Genomic DNA, 21,504 nt, shown 5'->3' on the forward strand with positions numbered 1-21,504 from the left:
AGCCACCTGGCATGTTGACCAGGAAACAATTCCAGATTCTGCAAGGTCTGTCCAGTTCCATTTACCTCTTGGGTAAAAGTAGAGGCAGAAATCAGAAGGCTGGAAAACAAAGGTATCTTCAAACCAGTCCAGTTTGCGGAATGGGCAGCACAGGACGTACTGATCGTGAAGCCCAATGGGTCGGTTCACATTTGTGGGAATTTTAAGCAAACAGTAAACCATTTTTGCAGCTGGATAATAACCAATCCCTCACATAGAGGATATATATGTCAAGCTGGCAGGGTGACTGCCCTTCACGAAGCTAGACATGAGACGTGTATATTTGCAATTGCAGTTAGATGAGGATTCCCAGAAATATGCTACAATGAATACCCACAAGGGTTTGTACCAATATATGAGACTGCCATTTGGGGTATCATCAGCCTGTGCAATTTTTCAGCAGACAATGGAGAACGTTTTATAAGGTCTACCACTTGCCATTTATTCAGGTGATGTGCTAATGACAGAGAAGACCAAGCAAGAGCACTTACAGAACTTTTTCATAGTTCTTAGACATTTCTATCAGGCAAGCGTACACCTCAGAAGGGAAACGTGTGTGTTCCATGCACCCCAAGTGACTGACATGGGCTACAGAGTCGACAAGACCAGGTTTCACCCATTTGAGGATCAAGTGAGGGCCACGAAAGGTGCCTTGGTTCCCACATCTGTAGCTTACATCTTTCCTTGGGCTGGTGAATTATTACAGAAAGTTCATACATAACTTGGCCTCCATCCTTGCAGCTTTGCATCAACTGTTAAGAAAGTGTCAGCCTTGGAAATGGCCTGATAGCTAAGCCATAACTTTGAGGGAAGTGAAGAAGCAGCTGTCGTCCTCTAGCGTGTTAGCACACTCTGATTCCAAGCATCAGGATAGAATTAGCTCATAGGTGGCTCAATGGAAAGGAACACCCAACAGTGTATGCATCCAGGACTTTGGCTAATGCAGAGCATAAATGTGCTCAGACAGGGAAGCAAGGTTTCTCGGTCATATTTGCAGTCAGGAAGTTCTACCAATACATTTACGGATGTAATAATAATGGACTGCAAACCCCTGCTAGATCTACTCAAAGAGGACAAGACAGTGCCACTCGTGACTTCACGCCATATTTAGTGGTGGGCTCTAATGCGAAGTGTGCATAATTACAAGTTGGACCACCGTCCACAAGAACAAGTAGTAAATGCGGATGCATTGAGCTGCCTCCTGCAGGCAGATACACCACGGGTGGTACCGCCACTGGAAGAATCTGTAACGGGTTTAAATCTTCTGGCACACATCCAGTCACACTGACAATATCTGACATTGGACGTAGAAGGATCCGGTCCTGGCAAAACTGAAACAGCTGGTGGTAATGGGGCAAACCAAAAGGTCGCCACAACCAGAATTGAAACGTTTTTGGACTCGGAGAGACCAGATTACAGCAGAGGATGGCATATTATTATGGAGAGCAAGAGTGATTGTTCAGAGCAAAGGTCGCTGCCAAATTCTAGCTGAACTCCACCAGGGACATCCAGATGTTTCTAAAATGAAGATGTCGGCAAGAAGTTATGGCTAGTGGCCAGGATATACCCGCCTTGGTGGGGCAGTGCCTAGACTGCCAACAAGGACAAAAATTACCATCAGCAGCTCACCCACATTCGTGTGAATGACCGGGTAAACCCAGGGCTTGGTTACGCGCTGACTATGCAGGCCCTTTCATAGGCTCAATATTGTTAGTCATTGTAGATGCCCACATAAAGTGGCTGAATGTGCATAGAGTTTGTTCATTAAACACGGGGATGATGATAGAAAAACTGCGCACATCTTTTACAATAAATGGACCCCCAGAAGCATTAGTCACAGATAGTGGCCCATGGTTTACCACCAGGGAATTTGAGTATTTCTTAAAATCAAATGGTGTTCAACAAATTAGGATAGCTCCATACCATCCATCATCCAATAGGCTGGCAGAAAGAGGAGCCCAGAGTTTGAAGGCAAGCCTAAATAAACAGCCTACAGCTTCACTAGATACCAAACTGTCCTGGTTCCTTTTTAATTGCAGGACCACCCTCGTACAACTAAAGCAATAGCTCCATCAGAGTTGCTAATAGGGAAAATATTCCACACCGGGTTAAACCTGATTTTGTGGACCTTGGGGGTCTTGGTGAAATGGCATCAGAAATACCAATGCCAGATATAACACTCTGCTATACGAGAAAGACAGTTTACTTCAGGGGACAAAGTTTGGTGTAGGAACCATGGGAATGGCCCTGCATGGGTAAGAGGCACGGCCAACGTGAGGTCACGTCCAGTGACATATAAGTTCGTGTTGGTGCAACGGTCCTGGACAAGCACATGGACCTTATGAAAGCTGCCAACTCGCAAACAGTGTGGGAAAAAATGTGCCTGGCCCTTCAACAGCCTTTTTGACTGTTTCTGTGCCCGTGAGTTCTCCGTCTGCGCCAACCGTTGAAGATATCTCGGTATCAGAAATAGACACAGCAGACGTCAATGCTTTTGCCACCTGAAGAGAAGAATGCATTTCTTCCGAAAAGCTTTTTAGCACAAGAGGCAAACTATTGTACATTACACACCATCTGTATCAGAGGCAGAGTTGGAGTAACCTGAACCAGTTCTACATAGAAATGAACTGGCATATATCCTTTGACTCAGAGGGGTAGGGATGTATTTATTTGTAATGCGGTCAGCCAGGTAGACCTCATAGAATATGAATTCCCTGATTGGGGCTATTAATTTGCTCCAATCAGAGAGCCCAGGCTGACAGATAAGAACAGGATTACTAGACATCCTGTTCAGTCTGACAGAGCTAGGTCAGTGTCAAGGACTCTCCATGTGTTAATAAAGGGTGACTTGGTGACAGGAAACCAGTTTCTGTGGTGCTATTTTAGTAACCACTCTATGTGTTTAAGAGATTCTTCATATTACCTTTGCTGTGTTGCTAATCATTGTAAATTGTGTCCTCTGGTACCCAGTCCTTCCATAATGGGACCAATTTCTGCCTGGTCTTCTCTGCACCAAGTAATATTATTACAGTTTTTCTATCAAACGCACGTAATTGAAGTTTCTCGTCGCTGTATAGACAGTATTTTGTTCCTCCAATCCCAAAGACCAATCTAGAGAAAGTTTATGTACTGTATTCAATGCAAGTATATACTCTGTTAAAAACGCAGACAGAATGCTGACAGTAGTCCGGGTGTAGTCTCACCAAAACCCTGTATAAATGTAGTAAGACTTCTTTATTCTTGTATTTCAATTGCCTTGCAAGAAACGTCAATATGCCATTTGATTTCCTAATTGTTTGCTGTATTTGCATGTTCTTTACCTACAATTGTTGTATGGATGCACTTTCTGAATATCAAGTTTAACTCCTTCAAAAATAATGCTGTTTTTCTGTTCTTATGATCAAAGTTAAGAACTATACACCACCCTATATTTTTTCATTGAGGAATGATGCTCTTGCTATGGAGAGAATGCAGTGAAGGTTTACCAAATTGATTTCTGGGATTTTAAGATTTACGTATGAGGAGAGATTGATTCGGTTAGGATTGTATTCATTGGCGATTAGAAGAATGAGAGGAAATCTCACAAGAATCTATAAATTTTTAGCAGGGCTAGACAGGTTAGATGCCGGAAAGATGTACCTGATGGTGGGGAGCCCAGAATAAGCGTTAATACTCTATGGATAATGGGTAAACCTTTTAGGATGAGATGAGGAAAAATGTATTCACCCAGAGGGTGGTGAGTTTGTAGTATTCATTATGACAGAAAATGGTCAAAACATTGTGTTTTTTCAAGAAGGAGTTAGATATACCTCTTGTGGCTAAAGGGATCAGTAGATATGAATGAGGATGGAATTTAGGGTATTGAGCTTAATGATCAGTCGTGATCATGGTGACTTACAGAGCAGGCTGTTGGTATCAAATGATCTAATCCTATCTTCTATATTTCTTTGTGAAAATCCAACTGCAACCTTCTTGCCCACTCACTTAACCTGTCTGTCTCTTTGCAACCTTTTTCTATTATCCTCATAGCTTGCATTTCTGCCTAGCTTGGTACTGTCAGCAAATGTGGATACATTAATCTCAGTCCTTGAGTTTATGTCATTAATATAAGTTGTAAATAGCTGAAACCTTGATCCGAAAAGCACTCCATTAATTGTAGCCTGCCAACTTGAAAATGCCCAATTTGTGTCCTTATTGGTTCCTGTCCATTAATTAGTTTTCTAACATGCTAATATTTTATTCCTAAATCTATGAGCCTTTACCTTGTATATTAATCTTTTGTGAGGGAGTTTATCGAATGTCCTTTGGATTTCCAAGTATACTACATAAATCGGGTCTCACTTAAATGTCCCGCATCCAAAAAACTTTAATTTGTCAAACACAGTTTCCCTTTTGTAGAAGTCATGACTTTGTCCAATCATGCTATGATTTTCCATGTGCATTTTCAAGACTTCCTTCATAATAGGTTCTGATTCTGATAATTATTCTGATAACTGATATTAAATTTATTGGCCTGTAAATTCCCTGTTTCTCTCTCATTCATATTTTGAATAGTTTCTTCAGGAACCATTCTAGAACCTAACACAACTTAGAAAATAATAATCACCACATCTATGATCACCACATTTTAAAACTCTAGTATATGGATCACCAATTCTGTGAATTTGTTGGATTTTAGTCCATTGAATTGCTCCAGCACATTTTTTTCTCCATCACGATCAGCCGCCCAAATTTCTTTACTCTTTTGAGCTTAGATTGCTGCCCATTTCTGGTATGTAATTCCTGTCTTCTGTGAAGAAGATGGACTCAACAACAACATCTTTGTTATTTTCTTATACCCATGATAATTTCTCTGGCCTGTATCTGTATGGGACCAACATTTACTTTAGTTATTCTCCTCTTTTTCTTAGATTTACAAATCATCATACAACCTGGTTTTATATTTCTGGCCAGTTTACTCTTGTATTCTAGTTCTTCCCTATTTATCAACAACTTGCTGACCCTTTGTTGGTTTATGAAATAGCTTCAATCTTCAGACTTTCTAATATTCTTTACAATAATATATGACCACCACCTTTAGTATTATACTATCCTTAACTTTCTTAGAACTTTTCTTGTTGAGTTCTAGTTTTATTAATAAACATATTTTTGATTTTTTCTTTAAATTTATTTACCCTTGTTACCACAAAACCCCCTTCAAATATATCAAGGAGATAGCCTAGATCTTAACTTTTACCTTATTTAAAGGCAGGTGTAAGGTGCTATGTTCCAGGTGTAATTTGATTGGTAACACTACCTGGCTTTATGCAAAACACAGTTTGTTTTTACACCCGGTTAAAGTTCAAACTAAAGAAAGAAGAATTGGCATTACTTTAGTAATAGGATAATATATTATTTAACTGCTAAACAGCAATTGTTCCAATAGAGTAACATTCCATAAATACACCCTTGGCAAAGACATACTTGATAAAATAGATTGTCTCACTTATAATGTTTCACCAGTCCAGAAGAAAAGAACACCAAGAGAAAATTCTAGCAGAGAGAGAGAGAGAGCTCTAATTTTTTGCTGTGGCTGAGCAAGATGTCTAACAGCTTTCACAGCTAACTTGAAAAGTCTAACAACTACTGAAAGCTAAACTAAATCTCTGGTTCTGTGGGAGCTGGACTCTACTCATTCATGCTGCTTATATTGTTCTAACTTTAGAAAAATCCCAGGGCCTCACAAGATGTTTACTTTATTGGCTTGGAAGAGACAATTTATTCCCCTCTGTCTCAAAGCCTCTCTTCAAAAAAAGCCAAGACAAAATGCATCTCTCAAAGCCATAGTATCATCACATCTTATATCCCATCAATCTTAGCCAGCTGTCACTTCAAAGCAAAGTCATAGACTTTGCTAAATTTAAGATTCTTGCATGAAAATGTATTCTTTGCTGCTACCATCCAGCTGGAAATAAAACCAGAGATATTCATTTAATTCATCAACTAATTATTTGAGCATCTCTTAGATCCTAGTTATCAATGTTTGCAAAGCTACATGAAATACTGATCTATCAGCTAAATTTGGCAGTTTCAATGAGATTAATATATAGTCAGGAGCTTCCCAGGACTTTTGTACTCCTGCATTATAGCTCCTATGGTGTTTCTTAATGAAGGTACTTTCAATCCAATTGGATTTCTTTTTGGTTTGCATAGGGATTTGTTATGTTTTTGTTTACATCAGTTTCAAGTCAAAATTAATTGCTGATATTTTTATTTGTTCAGTTTTTGGTAAGAATTCCATTTCCCATGACACCTTAATCCAAACTATATAGCATGCATAGTATTTGATTTCAATGAAGAAATAAAGTTTGGTGGAGTTCTAATAGTGTATGAAAGTTGCATGTAATGTAAAACATAAAAAGATCCACAAGACAGTTTATATTTTTATCACACTGTACAATGTGCTAAACCAAAACTTTCAGTGTCTATCATCAATTCATTAGAAAAAAAAATTGCCTTCAAATATTTGTGGATGCAGGTTAAATAAGCTAAACAATTGCTGAAGCCAAAAGGAAAATGCAAGTCCAAAATAACCAACACGTAAATAAGGATGCAGCAAAAGACATTTTTCAAATTCAGGTAGCAAGTTAACAAAAATGTAAAGTTCAGTAGGTTTTAGATTTAATGTCTGTGTGTAGTGCACAATATTCCCCAGTCATTTTTGTGCATAGCTCAAGGGCAGGCTGTTTGGTACATCCTTTCTTCTTATTCAAATGTTACTTGCATTATATTTCCCTTGGCTAAGCTGGATACTTTGCATGTCACACATTCAGGATTGTATGAAGCTCAAATTAGCATAAAAGTTGAGTCTCATGAACTTCTACTCTTGCAAAACTCTTCACTGTTGTATTTTTTTCATGTGTCTCCACAACTTATTTCACTTGTCAATTGTTCTAATTCTGTTGCCTCTTCACAAACAGTTTGACAGTGATTCAACTTGTTTAGTTTTCAGAGATCTTCATCTCGCACTTGTGGATCTGCAGTGTGTAATCAACATATTAGGAACTTATCACCATACCAGCTTATTTTGCTGAAGTGTGCTCCATATTGTAGTATGACTGTTTCACATGTCTAAAGGCAATACAGGTGCCAATTCCTAAGCTTGGATATGTGCACACATATTCTTTGTTTTTCTTAGAAAAACCTCAGAGCAAAAGCAGTTTTCAAAGATTTTGTATTAATTATTTTTGGCCCTTTATCATTAAACAAATTAACCCTTTTTGTAATGCACATTACAGTCTCTCCTCCATATGTTATACTGAGCACAAATCTCTTCATCAGGAATTCATTAAGTGTATGATAATATTGTTCATGTACCAGAATTTGAAATCTCTTTCTAATCCACCATACAGCAGAAATATGGGTGAATATAATAAAAGGAGCATTCAAAAAAGGCCTATGTTCCCAGAAATACATTGTCTCAAAAGAACCTTGTGGGTTATTTTAGGGAAGGAGTTACTCATTTAGATTTTGACGAAAAGCTGCTTTATCTCAGCAGCTCACAAATATGATGAAAGCATACTCAGCACGTTCCCACAGCCTATATTTTCAAATCTTGTCCATTTTCTTTCTTTCCCTTCAGGTTTTCCCAGCCTACCAACCAGGGATAGGAGAAAGTACTATTTGAAGCTCATTATTCCTTTGTAACTTGATCCGAGCGTGCACCACAATAATCCCTTGGGAAAGAAATTGGTTCATACTCTATTATATGTTTCATTGCTCCTTGTTGCCTCCAATTAATGGCATTATTGAAATGTTGGGTCACTGAGTATTGGAATCCTGTGCTAAAATTGCATGATGTAGTAATGACAACAATGTTTATTTCACGCCAATTTCCTATGTTTGATCATTAAAGATGTACTAAAGTTGTCACTGAGATTTTAAAAACTTTGTCATCTTTTTAGATTTGTTTCAGAGTTATTACATTGAATTAGGAACTTAGTTTCGTAATTACAGTTTCAAAGATAATCATGGACTTGTTCTGATTCTCTTGAAATATGAATTTGGCAGAATGAATTTAGTGCTCCTGCACTTCCATTAGATGCGTGAACTATGCTTGAAAGGAATGCAGGATGGAGAATTAGTATTCTGTTGGAGTATGACTTCCCTCTGTGGGAACTGAAATTATATAAAAATGAAATTTTAGTTGAGAGAGTTCCAGGCAAATTATCAGTAAGGAGTTTTGAATTTAATTTGATATTATTAAAAGAACAAACATGTCCAAAAACATTTTGCTCAGTTAAGCCATCAATGATCTATTTTGTAAAACATCACCAAAGAGGCACGTTTTCATGTTTTATATTATACTAGGTCTGTCATCCAGATGAAAGAGTGTTTCTTGTTATTTTAGCATTCTGTGGTGTCAGATCCCTCATGTAATTTACACTGTGTTGTAGTACATGGTCTGTGGGAGGAATGGTCGCCTTGGAGCTTGTGCTCAGTTACCTGTGGGAGAGGATCGAGAACCAGATCTCGGATGTGCGTTGCTCCACAACATGGAGGGAAAGCGTGTCAGGGTCCAGAACTCCAAACCAAGCTCTGCAACATTGCACTCTGCCCTGGTTGGTATAAATATTTACTTCAATTGTGTATCTCTTCAGACTGTTTTTTTGAGAGTAGGAACATTTCTTACATCTCTCGGGACAGGGTTGACAGCACAAAAAAATTAAAATAAGTCTTCATGCTTATTGAATTATTACAACAAGTTATTTCATTGAAGAAGCCTTAAATTGAAACAATTTTGATTTATTTATTTCGGAAAAATATTAGAGTCTTAGAGTTATACAGCATGGAAGCAGACAGATTCGCTCTGATCAGACATCCCAATCTGATCTAGTCCCAATTGCTATATTTGGCCCATTTGCCTCCAAACTTTTCTATCCATATACCTGCAAATGTCTTTTAAATGTTATGATTATACCCACCTCCACCACTACCTCTGGCAGCTCATTCTATTCATGCACAAACCTCTCCGTGAAAAAGTTACCCCTCAGCTGCTTGTAGCCTATTCAGCCTCTCACTATAGCTCAAACCCTCCAGTTCCGGCAACATTCTTGTAAATCTTTTCTGCACCCTCTTAAGTTTAACAATATTCTTCGTAATGAAGGACGACCAGAACTGTACAGTATTCTGAAAGTGGCCTCACCAAAGTCCTGTACAGCCACAAATGACAACACAACTCTTATACTCACTGTTCTGACCAATGAAGGCAAGCATGTCAAATGCCGCCTTCACCACTCTGTCTACCTACGACTCCACTTTCAAGAAACTATGCACCTGCACCCCGTAAGTCTCTTTGTTCGGCAACACTCCCAGGGCCCTAACATTAACTGTACAAGTCCTGCCCTGGTTTGCCGTACCAAAATGCAACACCTCTACATTTTTCTAAATTAAACTCCATCTGCCACTCGTCAGCTGTTTGGCCCATCTGATCAATGTACTTAGAAATAATTGTCTTCACTGTCCACTGTACCTATTTTTGTGTCATCTGCAAATGTACTAACAATACCTCCGATATTCTCATCCAAATCATTTGTATAAATGACTAAAAGCAGTCCCAGTACTGATCCTTGCGGCACACCACTGGTCACAGGCCTCCAGTCCTAAAAACAACCCACTACCACCATGCTCTATCTTCTACCTTCAAGCCAATTTTGTACCCAATTGGCTACCTTCTCCGGATCCTATGTGATCTAACCTTACTAACCAGTCTACCATGCGGAACCTTGTTGAACGCTTTGCTGAAGTCCACATATACAACATTTACCACTCTGCCTTTGTCAATGTTTTTTGTGACCTCTTCAAAAAAACTCAATCAAGTTAGTGAGACATGATTTCCCATGCATAAAGCTATGCTGACTATCTCTAATCAGTCCTTGCCTTTCCAAATGCATATAAATCTTGTTACTCAGAATCTCCTCCAACCCAATTTATCGACCACTGACATAAGGCTCACGGGTCTTTAGTTCCCTGGCTTTTCATTATAGCTTTTTTTAAATAATGGCACCGCATTAGCTAACCTCAGATCTTCTGGCACCTCACCCGTAGCTATCGATGACACAAACATCTCAGCAAGGGGCCCAGCAATCTGTTCCCTAGCTTCCCACAAAGTTCTGGGAAACACCTGAGCAGGTCCTGGGGATTTATCCATGTTTTAAGACCTCTAGCATGTCCTCTTATGCAATATGAGTTCTTTTCAAGACAACACTATTTATTTTCCCAAGTTCCCTAGCTTCCATATTCTTCTCCACAGTAATTAATGATGCAAAATATTAATTTAGTATCTCACCCAGCACCTGTGGTTCCACACATAGACAGCCAATTTGATCTTTAAGAGGCCCTATTCTCTCCCTAGCTACTCTTTGCCCTTAATGCATTTATAGAATCTCTTTGGATTCTCCTTAACTCTATTTGCCAAAGCTATCTCGTATCCTCTTTTTGCCCTTCTGATTTCCCTCTTAAGTGTACTCCTACTGCCCTTATACTCTTCTAGGATATTCACTTGATCCGAGCTGTATATATCTGATAAATACCTTTTTTTATTTCTTTACCAGAGCCTCAATTTCCTTAGTCATCCAGCATTCTCTACAACTACCAGTCTTGCCCTTCACACTAGCAGGAACATACTGTCTCTGAACTCTCGTTTTCTCATTCTTAAAGGCCTCCCTCTTCCCAACCATCCCTTTACCTGCAAATAGGCCTCCCCCAATTCACTTTTGAAAGTTCTTGTCTAATACCATCAAATTTGGCCTTACTCCAATTTAGAACTTTAACTTTTTAATCAATTCTGTCCTTTTTCATAATTATTTTAAAACTAATAGAATTATGATCACTTGCCCCAAAGTGCTGCCCCACTGATACCTTAGTCATTTGCCCTGCCTTATTTCCCAACAGGTCAAGCATTGCTTCTTCTCTATTAAGTAACCCATATGTTGAATAAAAGTGTCTTCTTGTACACACTTAATAAATTCCTTCTCATGCAAGCCGTTAACACTCTGACAGTTCCAGTCTATGTTTGGAAAGTTAAAATCCCCTACTATTATGACCTTATTCAAATATTTCTTATTAACTTTACTGTCTTTTAAAAGTGAGATGAAATTGCAAAACACTTTCTGTTATCTGAACTAAGCTGACATTGTTGAACCCATTTGACATCCCTTTGAGAGTGGTATCCTTTATAACCTCTTTCTAAAAATGACTTGAACGCCAATCTGCAAACTGTTTATTGATTTTATTAACGTGTTTGATGAAATATTTTCTCAATACATTTTTAGGAGTGAAGTTGCCTTACCATTTGATATATTTTAAAATTGTTATTCATTTCTTAATAATGATCTTCTTGAATAGGCTAGGTAATTTTTACCTCTTCCAGTGAATATATTGGATCTTCTTTGTATTAAAGAGGGAGCGAAACACAGAAACTGCTAGAAATAGCAGACTGACTGTGCAACATTCCTGGGGAGATAAAAAAAATGTGCTAACATTTCACTTTGATGACCTTTCATCAGAAATGAAAATAGTAAGGATGTATTAGGGTTTAAGCATGCGTAAAGCTAGTGACTGAAGGTGGGGAGAATGAGGATGTTGATATTGTTGTGCTAGTGGTGCTTACAGCTTCTCCAGATCCATTTTTTACTTCTAAACTTTTCTTATTATCATCCCCTTTCAGTTGCACATTTATCCCTCTTGTTCTTGAATCCCTTCTTCTTCCACTTTATCACAAAGCTTCACTTTTGTTCTTCCCTCGATCCTCCTCATTCCTTTCCTTGCCTCTGTCGTTGCTTAAACATTATTACATCTCTAAATTCTTCCAGTTCTGATGTCAACATCTCTTTCTCTGCCCTCAGCTGTTGCCAGGTCTGTTATGCATTTCCAGTATTCACTGTTCTAATTTCTGATTACCAATGTTTGAAATGTTTCACTTTTGTTTATTTGAACAATGTTTTACTTGAGAGCTGGTTTTAATCCTTTCCACCACTCATTAACAGCAACTTCTATTGCATTTGTTCAGTTTGTAATTAATGTGATGCTGTGTGTTGGTTTACAAGTTAGTGTATTTCAATGCTTTTTGATTTCAGTGATTTCTTCCTTTGTAAATTATTGTTCGTTAAAACTTAGTAGTTCATTTTTATTTATGCCACAAAAAACATTTGAATAGAAAAGTTTCGTTGATTGTAACCTCAAAAAATCTGTAATTCGTAAAATAAAAGATGATAATATATGTGTGTATATATAAGACGATAAATGAAGTCCGAGCTCGGAATTTGGTATCTAATTATACACTATAGATCAGGGCAACAGAGCTGTGAAATTTCTTGGTGGCTTATTGTTTTTATAAACTGGTTTTATAAACGATAACTGGAATATTTATGATCTTTTCTGCATGTTCGATTTACAGCACACCTCAATCATTGGTGCTCTACTTTTACCTTCTCTTAATAATGAGATTATTTGTGAATAATAGAACATCATCAGTACTTTTTTCCTTCACTCATCTCCATTGTTCTGTAACTGTACAAGCTGGCCTTACCAGGAAAACAACAGGGGAATCTTACTAGACTCAACCAAATTGAGCGAAACTGAGCATACTCTTTGATATCAGTAATTTAATTTTGTTCAAGTCCCCCCCACCAACCAATCTGGCATTTTCCACTACTCACAGGTACTCCTCTCAATTGCACCAGATAATCAAGGTTCAACCTTAACACTGTTTTTTATTGTGGGTTTTTATTTTATGCAAATGACAGTAGCAATTAATTACCTTATTCTTAGGCCTTGAGAAGGTGGTGGTGGTGGGCGTCTTCCTGAATCACTGCAGCCACTAGTGATAGTGCTTTCATGACATTGTTAAGTGAATTCCTACTCAGTGTTGCTGAACGGGCAGCAATATAATTCCAAGTGAGGTCATATGAACCCATTATATTCCTCCTCTTGTTGATTTTAGTTTCTGGGATTGAGTTTGATCTGAAGTTGCTGCTTGATATATACTACATTTCCTGATGTAAACAAGAAAGTGAAACAGCTCCACTGATGGATAAATGTACTGTCTGTTGCAATGCAGAATGAAACAGATCAGAAAAAATATTGTTTCAGCCCATGGTCTATGCTTGTTATCAATTTTAGACAGAATAGTAAGTATAGCTTTAATTTCTGCCAGACATGCTAGTGAAAAAAATGTTTAAGTTCTATGTCTAGTAACTTCTGATTACAGTAGCACTTAAATGAATGCTGTCAAAGGTTAGGATTGAATTCGCCTTCAGTTCCTGGTGAATGATCTGATATAATAGTATAAAACAGAACATCATCATCATAGCTCTTTGGACAACAGGAGTCTAAATGGATCAAATGAGAAAAGGGATCCAGGGGTACATTTGGCAGCAGTGGTGGATCTCCCATGATTTGATAATGATGCCAACTCAGGGTTATTTTTGAATTGGAGAATGTCAATGGAGTCAATGATAAAAGGGATCTAAGGGAGCAAACTCTGATTATTATCAGTAGCAAATTATCCAGATAATTTCTATTGCAAAAGAATTAAAAGGTGAGAAGTTATATTGATGCCAAATAGAGCCTTTGTCTAGCCACACTAAACCTATTGTACACAGTTCTGATCTCCATAATACAAAAAAAACATATGGAGCCAGTGGGGCAAGTATGTAAAATACTTACCTGGAAAATGCCAGAACTGAACGATTATAATTATCAGGAAAGACTGAATAAGATGGGACGTTTTCTCTGGAAAAGAGATACTAGTGGTGACCTATTAGAGCTGTTTGCAATAATGAAGCAGTTTTACAGGGCATATGTAAAGAAGGTGTATTCACATTTAGACAGTACTAACTAATGATTATTAAATGCAATGCAGGCACTCATTAAAGCAATGAGAAATTCAGGAGGATCTTTTTAATCCAGAAAGTAGTTAGAAAGTGGAACAAGGAATAGTTTAGATGAATAGCATACACACATTTATGGGACAGCTAAGTACAGGGGATTGAAAAGAATGTCCTGATGATTTTGGATGAGAGGGGACTCATGGCACAATAACACTGACATATCCCAGTTGGGTCTGATGGCTATTTCTGTGCTGTAAATTCTATGTCATTAATCTGATCTGCAGTCACTCAACTCACTAGTAAAAGAGATACTTGATTATCTAGCCAGCAGAAAATCTGTTTCTGGAAGAAACGTCGGAGTTGTGCATGGGGTCCCTGAGGAATCCCCATCCTTGCAGACTCTGACAGAATTGCCCGGGAAATAGGGTGATATGGTGGCACAATGGTTAGCACTGCTGCCTTATAGTGCCAGGGACCTGGGTTCAGTTTCAACCTGGGTGACTGTGTGGAGTTAGCATGTTCTCCCCCTGTCTGCATGGGTTTCCATCAAGTGCTCTAGTTTCCTCCTACAGACCAGAGGATTGACCATGTTAAATTGTCCATAGTGTCCAGGAATGTGCAGGCTATGTGGATTAACCATGATAAATGTAGGGTGGTGGGCTTAGGGTAGGAGGCTGGGTTTGGGTGGGATGCTCTTTGGAGGGTCATTGCAGATTTGCTGAGCCAAACAGCCTCTTTCTGATTTGCAGGGATTCTATAATTCTCTGAAATTGAATATTTAGCTTGACAATTCCCTGTGCCTGAAACCCTCTAAGTATTGGAGAATTAAGAGCATTCTTAGAAGTTAATTAAATAGTTACTGAAGAAAAGTTAGACTATTAAATACAGAGTGTAATTCCAGAGCAACTATTCAACTGATTCCTTCCCTCACATCCAAAACACCCTGATTTACACTCCCCTTACACCTCTTACACTTACCGGATGCTGACCAGACATCAACATCTTCTCTGACACACTTTCCTCGCCACTGGACAAGATACGCTCCTTTGCACCTGGATCATCACTAGCTTTAATTCAACTTGACACCTTGCACCCCCCTCCACCTTTTTCTGCCCTTTTTATGCCCCCACAACAAACCCTCCCTTACACTACCTCCCTCCAGCATTCTAATCTCATACTTACTTCCTCTACTTATCATTTCACAGCTGGCTATCAAACTGGCTGTCCATTATGCTGGACATTTCAGAAATTTTGGAATGAGGCAGCTTACTGCTGTGAAAAAGAGGATATGTATTTTGTGGTTGGTTGACTCTTCTTTCGCCTGCTGGGTAACATCATCAGTGCAGCCTCCGATGAAGCGCTGTTGTGTTTTCCCGCCTGTTATTTAAACTCTGGTGTCAAACCACCAGTTTGATTGGGACAACACCAGGATCCTGGGACAGGCCAAGCAGAGACAAGTGTGGGAATTCCTAGAGGCCTGGTTCTCCACTAAGAAGGGAATCTGTGGTAACCCAGCTCAACGGATACCAGAGTTTAAATAACAGGTGGGAAAACACAACAGCGCTTCATCGGAGGCTGCACTGATGATGTTACCCAGCAAGGTAATGAAACGTCAGTGGAACAACGAACCAGCTCCGTGAAACAACCAACCACAACATCTACAAGCCCGAGCTACAAATCTACTCAAAAACCTTAGAGGATGTGTATTGCCTTCCCTGATAGGTCTTCACTACAATGGATCGGTTAGAATGGAATTACAACTCTCTGTTTCTGAAGGGGATCTAATCAGAATCTTCTGTCAGAAATGTGGAGCTATTCCATTGTGTAACGTCGAGGTAGCAGGATGATCTGTGTGAGATTGCCAATCTTTGGAAAGTCCATCTTTGGATTTCCAAAAGGCATCAAATAAGATCCTGCATGTAAAGCTTCTTAATAAGTTAAGATCCCATGTGTTGAGGGTAGTATATTAGCGTGGATAGAGGATCGTCTAACTAATTGAAGACAGAGAGCTGGGATAGAGGGGACATTTCCTGTAACTGCTGGAGTTCCGCAGGCATCAGTGCTGGGGCTACAATAGATGAGGGAAGTTAATCTATGTTTGCCAAATAGGTGAGGAGCAAGTACTGAGGAGATATAACAAGTCTACAAAGGGATGTAGAAAGTTTGACTGAGTGGTCAAAAGCTTGGCAGTTGGAATTCAATGTGGGAAAATATGAGTTTATGCATTTAAGCAGGAAGAATGGAAGAGCTAAATTTTATTTAAACAGACAAAGACTAGAGAAAACTGCAGCATAGAAGGACTTGTGAGTTTTCATGCAAGAATCACAAACAGCTGGCATCCAGGTTCATTGGGTAATAAGGAAGACAAATGGACCATTGGCCCTTGTTTCAAAGGGAATAGGGTATAAAAGTAGGGAGAACTTGCTAAAACTATGCACTCATCAGAACACACTTAAAATACTGTGAACGGTTTTGAATCCCTTAAGTAAGGAAAGATATACTGGCGTTGAAGGTGGTCCAGCAAAGTCTTGCTCGGTTGAACCCAGGTATAAAGGGGTTTTCTTACAAGGAGAGGTTGAGAAGATTGGGTCTGTATTTAGTTCAGTTTAGAAGAATGAGAGGAAATCATATTGAAACATTTAAAAGTTTTAGGGGGCTTAAAGAGCAGATGCTGAGAAGGTGTTTTCTCTTGTGGGAGTGTATAGGTCCAGAGGGCATAATCTCAGAGTTAGGGTCCTTTTTTTAGTCATTCATGGAATGTGAGCATTGCTGGCTAGGCCAGTATTTATTGCTCGTTCCTACCTGCAAAGAGCCATGGGTCAACTACGTTGTAGGTCTGGAATGTCATGTAGGTCCAACCAAGTAAGGATAGTAGATTCCTTCTGTAAAGAACGTTCATGAACCTGTTTTTTTTTCACCGACTGTTAACAGTTTTTACATTAGCTTTCTTTTCTTAATTACAGATTTGTTTTTATTAAGTCCAAATTTCATCACCTGCATTCCTTTTGTTCCCCATTCAAGACAGAGATGAGATTTTCTTCTCTCACTGTGTAGCAATTCTGTGACATTTGTCACCACAGAAGCTGTTGAGTCTGCGGCATTAGTATATTTACAGATGTGATGGACAGATTTCTAATCTGTACAGAAATCAAGCATTATGGGGATAAGGCAGAGAAGTGGTATTGAGGATTATTAGATCTGTCATGATATCATTGATTTGCAGAGCAAACTGGATGAGCTGAATGGCTTACTTCAACTCCTATGTTTCATCATCTATTTTAAGGTATCAGTTTAGACAAGCCAGGATTGGCCAGTTGTCTTTGTATTGCTTCATTAAATGAAACAGCCTGCTGTAGAACCTAAACTCAATATCTATACTCAATATCTACTACAATCCAAACCTAGTAATTTGCATGGCTTTTTCATTGATGTGTTCAGTATTCAAGGGAACATTATTACTGAAATTTATTGGTAGATGTAAATTCTGAATACTTCACTAGTAACATTTTTTCTCAGTTCTTTACAAATTTGCTAAAGAGTCTTCCAAGTTGCTTATTGATAGGTATAATGAAATGCCAATATTATGAAACGTGACTGAACCTTTCTCTTACTCATTTCTGGAATGTAAGCGTGGTGAGCAATAAATCCCATCTTGGGAAGGTGGTGTTTATTCAATGTAGTCATGGTACACCTGCACGTTTTTAAGTAAGTAGTTCCAGTTGTATTGACCAATGATGAAGGAATAGCACTGTATTTGCAAATATGATTTGTGGGCCTTTTTATTAGAGATTTATCTTTTTTTTAAATTTTAGTGTTTCAAAGAACTGTTATGACACTTTGACCAAGATCAGGGATCGTATTATGAAATAATCATAAGGCTCATAAAATACCTTCATATTGATATTATAAAAGGAATGAAGTTTTAAAATTGATGATTAATCATTAGATACACTTCCTATAGATAGCCCTCATGGAAGTGGCAAACATGAGGTTTTGATCCTTATTTTTCAAAATATTATTCACGATCTGTAATTTTTACGCACAAATACGACTGTCTTCTTTTGAGTTCTGATTTTGAGCCAAGTGCCCATGTTTACTGCAAGCTGTAGTCTATTAATTTTCTGTCAACATGTTGACTGCAGTAATGTCTTCACTCCTGACTGTTCAGGCTTCTAGGAACTCCCACACACATTGTAGTTTCTTCAAGCTTGAAGTGGCATAGCATGGATGAAAGTAGCCACATTTCTGGTCCAACTGGAAACCTTGTATTTCAGAAAAGTTGTGTTTGCAACTATATATGGATTGCACAAATCAAGTCCAACTTTTCCCAAATTTTTTTTTCCCTAATTCTATTGTTAAAGCATAAGATATAGGAGCAAAATTAGGCCATTCCAATCCATCAAATCTGCTCCACCATTCAATCATGCTGATACATTTGTCAACCCCATTCTTCTGCCTTTTCCCAATAACGCTTGATTCTCTTTCTAATCAAGAAACTATATATCTCTATCTTAAATAAATTCAAAGCCTTGGCCTCAACAGACTTTTATGACCATGAGTTCCACAGATTCACTACCCTCTGGATGAAGAAATTCCACCTCATCTCAGTTCTAAAGGATTGTCCCTTCACTTTGAGTCTGTGCCATCAGGTCCTAGTCTGTCGTACTAGTGGGAAGATCTTCTCTACGTTCACTATCCAGGCCTGTCAGTATTCTGTAAGCTTCGATGAGATCCTCTCTCGTCCTTCTAAACGCCATCTAGTACTGACACACAATCCTCAAGCTCATGTAACAAGCTCTTCATCCCTGGGATCATTTTTGTAAACCTCCTCTGAGCCCTCTCCAGTGCCAGCGCATCCTTCCTTAAATACAAGGCCCAAAAATGCTCATAATATTCTAATGTGGTCTGACCAGAGTCTTATATAGCCTCAGAAGTGCATCTCTGCTGTTGTATTCTAACCCTGTTGAAATGGATGCTCACGCTGCATTTGCCTTCACAGAAGGAAAGGAAGTGCTATGGTGATAGGGGATTCTTTAGTCAGGGGAGCTGGCAGGTGTTTCTGAAGCTGAAGATGTGACTCTAAGATGGTGTGTTGCCTCCCTGGTGCTGGGGTCAGGGATATCACTGAACGGCTACAGGGAATCCTGAAAGGGAGGGTGATGAGTTAGAAGTCATGGTACATGTTGGTACCAATGATATGGGCAAAGTGAGGAATGAGGTCTTGCACCAAGAATTCAGGGAGCTTATCAATCGGTTAAAGAGCAAGATCTCAAAGGTTGTAATCTCTGGATTACTCCCAGTGCCATGTGGAAGCAAGTATAGAAATAGGAAAATAGGACAGATGAGTGAGAGATAGTAGGAACTGCAGATGCTGGAGAATCCGAGACAACAAGGTGCAGGGCTGGATGAACACAGCAGGCCAAGCAGCATCACAGGAGCAGAAAGGCTGACTTTTCGGGCCTAGACCCTTCAAGGTGTTGCTGCAGGGAGCAGGGTTTCTGGTTCTTGGATCGTTGGGACCACTTCTAGGGCAGGGGTGACCTGTACAGGAGGGATGGGTTGCACTTAAACTGGAGGGGAAACCAATATTGTTCGTGCTACTTGGGAGGATTTAAACTAGAGTAACAGGGGGCTGGGAACCAGAGCAGCAGGTCAGAAAGTGGAAGGATTAAAGGGAAGATAGATGTTATGATCAGTAAGTCTGAAAGGAAGGATAGGCAAGGACAAGTTGCCGAACACGATGGGGCTAATGGGCTGAAGTGTGTTTTTTTCAATGCAAGGAGTATTATGGTTAAGGCAAATAACCTGGATCAGTACATGGGACTATGATGTTGTGGCCATTACAGAGACCTGGTTGAGAGAGGGGCAGCGTTCCAGGTTTTCGATGTTTTAGGTGAAATAGAGAGGGAGATAAAAGAGGTGGAGGAGTTGCCTTACTAATCAGAGAGAACGTCACAGCTACGTTCAGAGATGGCACGCCAGAGGGTGCATCCACTGAAACAAGATGGATAGAGCTCAAAAATAAGAAAAGTACAATCACTCTGATGGGATGAAACTCTAGGCCCCCCAACAGCCACCAAGACACTGAGGAACAAATATGTAGGCATATTATGGAAAGATGCAAAAACAACAAGGTTGCTCAAGTGGGTGATTTTAACTTCCCCAATATTGACTGGCACATCCTGAGAGCAAGAGGCTTAGATGTGGCAGAAATTGTTAGGTGCATCCAAGAGGGTTTCTTGAAACAGTATGTGAATAATCGAACTGGAGAACAGGCCATTCTGGACCTTGTATTGGTTTTCAGTATATTGGCTAGTGAGCCTGGCCAGGTAGGTGACTGACGAAGAAGAATAAAGAACAAAGAAAATTACAGCACAGGAACAGGCCCTTCGGCCTTTCAAGCCTGCGCCGATCCAGATCCTCTAACCTGTCGCCTATTTTCCAAGGATCTGTATCCCTCTGCTCCCTGCCCATTCATGTATCTGTCTAGATACGTCTTAAATGATGCTATCGTGCCCACCTCTACCACCTCTACTGGCAACGCGTTCCAGGCACCCACCACCCTCTGCATAAAGAACTTTCCACACATATCTCCCTTAAACTTTTCCCCTCTCACCTTGAAATTGTGACCCCTAGTAATTGAGTCCCCCACTCTGGGAAAAAGCTTCTTGCTATCCACCCTGTTTATACCTCTCATGATTTTGTAGACCTCAATCAGGTCCCCCCTCAACCTCCGTCTTTCTGATGTAAATAATCCTAATCTACTCAACCTCTCTTCATAGCTAGCGCCCTCCACACCAGGCAACATCCTGGTGAACCTTTTCTGCACCCTTTCCAAAGTATCCACATCCTTTTGATAATGTGGTGACCAGATCTGTACGCAGTATTCCAAATGTGGTCGAACCAAAGTCCTATACAACTGTAACATGACCTGCCAACTCTTGTACTCAATACCCTGTCCGATGAATGAAAGCATGCCGTATGCCTTCTTGACCACTTTAGCGACCTGCGTTGCCACCTTCAGAGTACAATGGATCTGAACACCCACATCTCTCTGTGCATCAATTTTCCCCAGGGCTTTCCCATTTACCGTATAGTTCGCTCTTGAATTGGATCTTCCAAAATGCATCACCTCGCATTTGCCTGGATTGAACTCCATCTGCCATTTCTCCGCCCAACTCTCCAATCTATCTATATTCTGCTGTATTCTCCGACAGTCCCTTTCACTGTCTGCTACTCCACCAATCTTAGTGTCATTTGCAAACTTGCTAATCAGACCATCTATACCTTCCTCCAGATTGTTTATGTATATCACAAACAACAGTGGTCCCAACACAGATCCCTGTGGAACACCATTGGTCACAGTTCTCCATTTTGAGAAACTCCCTTCCACTATAACCCTCTGTCTCCTGTTGCCCAGCCAGTTCTCTATCCATCTAGCTAGTATACCCTGGACCCCATGCAACTTCACTTTCTCCATCAGCTGACCTTACAGGAGAGCATTTTGGAAACTGATCACAGCTCCTTATGTTTTAAGATAGATTTGGAAAAGGAAAAGTCAGGACTTTGTGGGAAGGTACTAAATTGTGGGAGG

The 21,504-nt window shown here is 39.6% G+C and overlaps 1 protein-coding gene across 1 annotated transcript in view; it reads left to right on the plus strand.

Moving 5' to 3' along the window:
* The window catches only part of adgrb2 (adhesion G protein-coupled receptor B2), a 683,435-nt gene that overhangs the window by 228,994 nt on the left and 432,937 nt on the right, over positions 1 to 21,504 (plus strand). Inside the window, exon 6 of the mRNA XM_048613298.1 lies at positions 8,475 to 8,639. Coding sequence (XP_048469255.1) covers positions 8,475 to 8,639 — 165 coding nt within the window. The remainder of the gene's footprint in view (positions 1 to 8,474; positions 8,640 to 21,504) is intronic.

The sequence above is a fragment of the Rhincodon typus genome, chromosome 27 (genome assembly GCF_021869965.1).
Source record: "Rhincodon typus isolate 14 chromosome 27, sRhiTyp1.1, whole genome shotgun sequence".
In the NCBI taxonomy this organism is placed as follows: Eukaryota; Metazoa; Chordata; class Chondrichthyes; order Orectolobiformes; family Rhincodontidae; genus Rhincodon; species Rhincodon typus.